Source organism: Bos grunniens, chromosome X (genome assembly GCF_055505025.1).
Source record: "Bos grunniens cultivar Pamir isolate PY7600 chromosome X, Bosgru_T2T1.0, whole genome shotgun sequence".
In the NCBI taxonomy this organism is placed as follows: Eukaryota; Metazoa; Chordata; class Mammalia; order Artiodactyla; family Bovidae; genus Bos; species Bos grunniens.
The window spans coordinates 127588205-127593815 of NC_141194.1; the positions used below are offsets into that span (position 1 = coordinate 127588205).

Below are 5611 nucleotides of genomic sequence, written 5' to 3' on the forward strand. Positions count from 1 at the left end.
GTGACATTTAATTACAGTTTAATTAATTGCATTTAATTACAGTTACAGTTTCCACATTAAAGCTATTTTGCTTTTGAGTATTGTTGCAAGAATGCATTTAATATCTCATCAAAACTAATTTCTCTGGTTAAAATTCAAATCCTGAGTGACTCTGAGTTACACCTGACCCTCCATTCATATGCAGTGGTACACATACTTGGGAGTGCTAACCCAAGGGTGTAGGAATGGGGTGTCTAACCCTGTGTTCCCCAAATTCTAGCATCCATGCCATCCACTTGGATAGTGAATTTTACACTAAAGTTTTTTAATATTTATTTTATTATTTATTTGGCTGTGCCGCGTCTTATTTGTGGCATATGGGATCTAATTCCTTGACCAAAGATCAAACCCAGGGCCCTCTGCATTGGGAGTGCAGAGTAATGCAAAGAAAAAAACAAATCATAGCTATGAAGGTCTCACATTAGTAGGAAGAATATTATTGTTGGCAATATTTCATCACTCTGCCACTATCCTTCTCTGTGTTTGTCTCCTCTCCTGCAAACCAGGGGTGATGATAGTCATGTATCTCTGAGTTGTCATGAGGATTAAATGAAATGATGCATACAAAGTGCTTGGGATATTGCATGGTTATAGTAAATGTGCAATAGTGTTTCCAAGTATTATTTCTCCATAATTACGAAGAGTGTATGTTGTATAATATATATTTCTCTCTGGCTCAGTAACGGCAACCCACTCCAGTATTCTTGCCTGGAAAATGCCATGGACCGAGGAGCCTGTTAGGCTACAGTCCCTGGGGTCACTAAGAGTCAGACAAGACTGAGCAACTGAGCATGCACATACTACCCCATTCCATTGATAGACTATTTCTATTTAGCCCAGCTTTTGTTGCACATTTAGCTTATTTCCCCCCTCTTGCTATTATGATCAATACTAAAATGTGAGAACCTTGTCTAAACATCATGGGGTACTTGCCCAATTTTTCAGTTTTGAAAAATTAAATCACACTTTTTGTTTTGTTTTTACCTTAACCATGACATTGCAGAGATTAGCTCATGAGAAGTTTCATAGAGTAAGGAAGCTCTGGGTTATCTGAAGATTACTGATCATTTCATCAGGCATTTCCTTATGGTCTTATGGTGTACTTGGAAAGCAAGGAAATCATATTTCATGTGCTCATTCAGGAACAGCTTAGGATACGCATCCACTGTTGCAGAAAGATAGGAAGGCAGAACCTACCTGGACTCATGGGCCACTCCCCAACTCCCTTCCCCCAAATTTCCAACTGCAGTAAATTCACTTTTAATAAGTTTTAATTTTTAATCAAGATAATTCATGCATAAAAAGGATTATAAAAAAATCAACCAGTGCAAAAGGACATATAATGAAAAGCAGTGAATCCCCGCCTACCCTTCTTAACTTTTGCTTTCCCATTCCAGAGGCAAAAACTTTACATGTCTGTTTAAAGGTTAACTCCATGTTTCCTAGTAATACGCTTTTCTTACTATTTTTTAACTTTGATGAAGTGAGACATTTTCTGCTGCCTTCCTGCTGTCTCCTGGGTTTTCCTCCCCCACTTCCCTACCATTGTATCACTATTTTTAAGTTTCCTGTTGGTTAACTCCTTCAGTTTAAAAATTTAACCCCTAAATTTGCCTTATTCTTTCACCTAGAGATTTCCTAGTTTAGGAGAGTAACACCACTATTCCCTTTCCTCCCCTCTGGTTGCCAACTTGTTGCCTGTACTTGTCAAAGTTGATTACCATTCCCATTCTGTTCTATGACCATAATTAAGTCTTTCCTGCTTTGCCTAGAGACTTACTCTAAAAACGAAAAAGCATAACTAATATTTCCACTGTAATGGTTATTTAAACACTGTTCATTGAATAGGGATGTTGAAGCTATGATTGGATTTTCTGTGATTGCAGAGTCTTGATCCACGTATGCCAGTGTTCCAATTCCCTTTCTCACACTCCCCGCAACGGCTGAAAAGTGAGGTTGCTTCATATGTGAAGCATGTTCTCCTTGCACAGTTTGAAATGTTTGTTTTTCCCTGAAGGTTCTTTTTTTTTTTTTCCTTTGGGGGATGAAGAAAAGTATGCCTTCCAGATCATGTGATCAGTTTCCTCCAACTTCTAACTCCATCCATCTATTGCCTAGAATTGATTCCATCCAGTTGGAAGTCCTTTCACTTCTTTTTCAAATTTGGAAAATTTGCTTACTATTTGGACCATTCTTGTGCAGTTCATTTACGTCGTTGGTAACTTTTCCTCTTTTTTCTCCTTTAGGGCATCCTGTGCTCATTGTCATTTCCCAGTGTGCGTGCTCATTTGATTCTTTACCAGCTAAGCCACGAGGGAAGCCCTTTATGCACGGAAGAACTTCTTAAATATTTCTGAGGATTTTCAGATTTTTTAGTTCTGTTCCTTCCTTGAGATTCAACTTCTCGTTTATTTTAGAGTTTTCTGGCTATATTGCAGGCTTTCCGCAAATAATGATTTCTAGCCGTCCGTTTATATGAAAAGATGGGGCGATAGCAGGACAGGTCGGCAAGTGTGTGTGCGCCAGGCAAGCCGGTCACTGTGCTTTAGGGCGGGTGAGCCAGTGGGTGGAGGTCAGCCATCCTGCTGGGCCTCCCCACTGCCACAAAGTTAGTTGCTCTAAATATGTACCTGCAGGCGGACGTTGAGAATCACCGAAGCCACGATGTAGAAGTAGGGGAAGTTCATGCGCAGACGCCAGGCCAGGTCGAAGAAGGTGATCAGCGTGCGCGTGAGCCCCTTGCAGAAGGCGCCGTATGAGCCGCGGGTCGTGGCTGAGCGCGACAGCCGCATTGCTACGCCCGACAGGGCCGCTGTTGCTGCCATCGGTTTGCTGTGGCCCCGGATACAGCGCCCAGAGCCAGGTGCTTCCCGCTGGTTCAGCGGACAGAAGGAAGCTCGCGGGGGGAATCGGTGCGGTAGGTGGATCGCGCGGCAGCAGATGCTAATTGCGCTGCACTGCGGGATCCCTCCTCCTCCGGCTGTGCTCCCTCTTCCTCTGGCTGTGCTCCGGCCACAGCGGTCACTGGTGCCCCGCCGGGCCGCCCTCCTAGGCTGCCTCGGGGCCACGTGGGGCGGGATCAGGCAGAGCGCCAGGGATCCAGAGCCCTGGGACTGGGAAGGGGGAATTTTAAGGGGGAGTCGGGAGGAGCGGGGAGGAGCGGGGAGGGGCGGGCAGTTTGTCCGGGAGACCTAGCTTCCTGACCCCAGTGGTCCTTTTTTAACTTTTAATTTTTAAATTTTAACGGAAGCAAGGTGAAACTTGCTCCAAACGTTAGAAATTTTCCTTCATAAGCACAATCTTGAGCAGCTTCGAAGTTTGAACCCATTTCCTGTCACTTCAAATCCCTTTAGGAATTTTTTCAGTCCCCAGTTGTAAGCTAGTACAAACACACCAAACCAACTAATTTAAGTTGTGTGCATTCTGCTTTATTCATTCAAGCGTCTTATTTGTTTGTGCTTTATATCTGTAGTATTCTGCTAATGGGAAAAGTCTAAAAGCAAGTTTTTCGACTTTGTCAACAGCACAATGAGAACAATGGAAAGCAAATTCCCTGCTTAGCTTCCCTTTCCCCACCCCGCCCCAGCAGCCATGAACTGAGATTACGTTTCCTGTATATACTTCCAGATGTGATGTGTTGATAAGGTGCTCTTATCATGTCAATAACACACAACTGCCTCACTCTCCTTGAAGATGGATAATTACACCAATACATTTAACAAGTCCCTTGTTGATGGGCGTTCTGATTGTTTCCAGTTTTTCTTATGTCAAAATTTATTGCGATAGCATCATTGTAAACATGAATTTGCAACTGGCAGAAGAGGATGAATCATATGATTCCATCTTTATTATTAAAAAAATCACATAGCATAGATATTTAGTGTTTGAGGTCAATAAGTTTTCCTAATACATGCGGTTGATCAAAGAAGTTTAGAGAAGGAAGCTCTATACAACATTAAGTGTCAGTCTTGGAATTTTTTTCCTTAACATGAGAGACAACAATTGTATCTTATTATTCTTCTAATTCGCATTTATTTAATTATCAGAAAAGCTTAGCAACTTTAAAAAATTTCTTAAGTTTTAATATATATATAATTTTTACCAGTTGTTTGTAAATCATTGAACCTTAAGTAAAGTTTCTAGGATCATAACCACCAGGAAAAAAAAGACTATTAACAGCTTGGTATATGTTTTAGTCAATTTTAATAAACAAAACACACACACACACATATATATTTCACACACCAATAGTAAAATAAAAGTGAAATCACACTAACATACTGTCTTGACAGTTGTTTTTAAACATAATGATATATCTTGCTTATCCTTCCATATTGATTCTTTGTGATCAATAGTACTGTGTATGACTCCTTATGGCAGGCCAATCATTAACTGAAGGATATTTGGATGGTTTCAAAGTTTCCACAGTCATAAACAGTGTTGAGATTAGCATCCTCATGCATATCTTTGTATACTTCTCTGATGTCTCGCTCGGGTACATTCCTAGAAATGGAGTTCTTGGATCAAAAGTTTTTCATTTGTTTAATGACTTTGATACATATTGTCAAACTGTCTTCCACACAGCTCTAAGGTATCCATGAACACCCTCTACTTTCTTAATAATGGCACTGATGTTCTTTTAAATCTTGGGTGTTCTAGGTGAAAATGACATCTCATTGTTTTAACTTGCGTATTTTGTTTACTGGCAAGGTTAGACATCTTTTATACATACAGATATTGTTGCACATTTGCATGAAAGGAAGTACTCTGTCAAAAGATTTGTAGTCTTATAGAAAACAAATTTATGGTTAAAGGAGGGAGAGGGATAAATTAGGAGTTTGGGATTAACGCATTGCTATATATAAAAGACAGTGAAGAATCTAATCTGCCTGCTATGCGGGAGACCCAGGTTTGATCCCTGGGTTGGGAAGATCCCTTGAAGAAGGGAATGTCTATGACTAACACTTTCATTTTTTCATATATAAAAGAGATAAACAACAAAGACCTGTATAGCATAGGGAACTATATTCAATATCTTGTAATAACCTACAGTGGAAAAGAATCTGAAAAAGTATATATAGATATAGATATATAGGCTTCCCTGGTGGCTCAGATAGTAAAGCCCTCCATAAAACTGAGGGCTTCCTAGGTGGTACAATGGTAAACCAGTGCAGGAAACACAAGTTTGATCCCTGGGTCAGAAAGATCCCCTGGAGTAGGAAATGAAAACCCACTCCAGTATTCTTGCCTGGAAAATTCCATGGACAGAGGAGCCTGGTGCGCTACAGTCACGGGATCACAAAGAGTTGAACACGACTGAGTGCACATACACATATATAACTGAATCACTTTATTGTACACCTGAAAGTAACACAATATTGTAAATAAATTATACTTCAATTAAATATATATATTAAATAAATGTGTATATATATACACATTTGGATAAGCTAAAAAAAAAAAGATTTTCAGTCCTCATTTTAATCAGTATATTCAATTTCCATGTAAGAAAGTTTGTACCCATTTCCACTCCCTCAAGTAATGTATGAGGCTGTCCATTTCTCCACATCCT

General features: G+C 40.1%; 1 protein-coding gene across 1 annotated transcript; it reads right to left on the reverse strand.

The window, feature by feature from the left end:
* Positions 1–1292: 1292 nt before the first annotated feature.
* Positions 1293–3137, reverse strand: SMIM10 (small integral membrane protein 10). Its single transcript, XM_086389212.1, has one exon. It carries the CDS (start codon positions 2862–2864, stop codon positions 2658–2660), a length of 207 nt encoding a protein of 68 aa, XP_086245338.1. The 5' UTR covers positions 2865–3137; the 3' UTR covers positions 1293–2657.
* Between the last annotated feature and the right edge of the window lie 2474 nt (positions 3138–5611).

Bases quoted from the DNA above. Each gene is read 5' to 3' on its own strand.
- SMIM10 (XM_086389212.1), bottom strand. From the start codon at position 2,864: ATGGCAGCAACAGCGGCCCTGTCGGGCGTAGCAATGCGGCTGTCGCGC.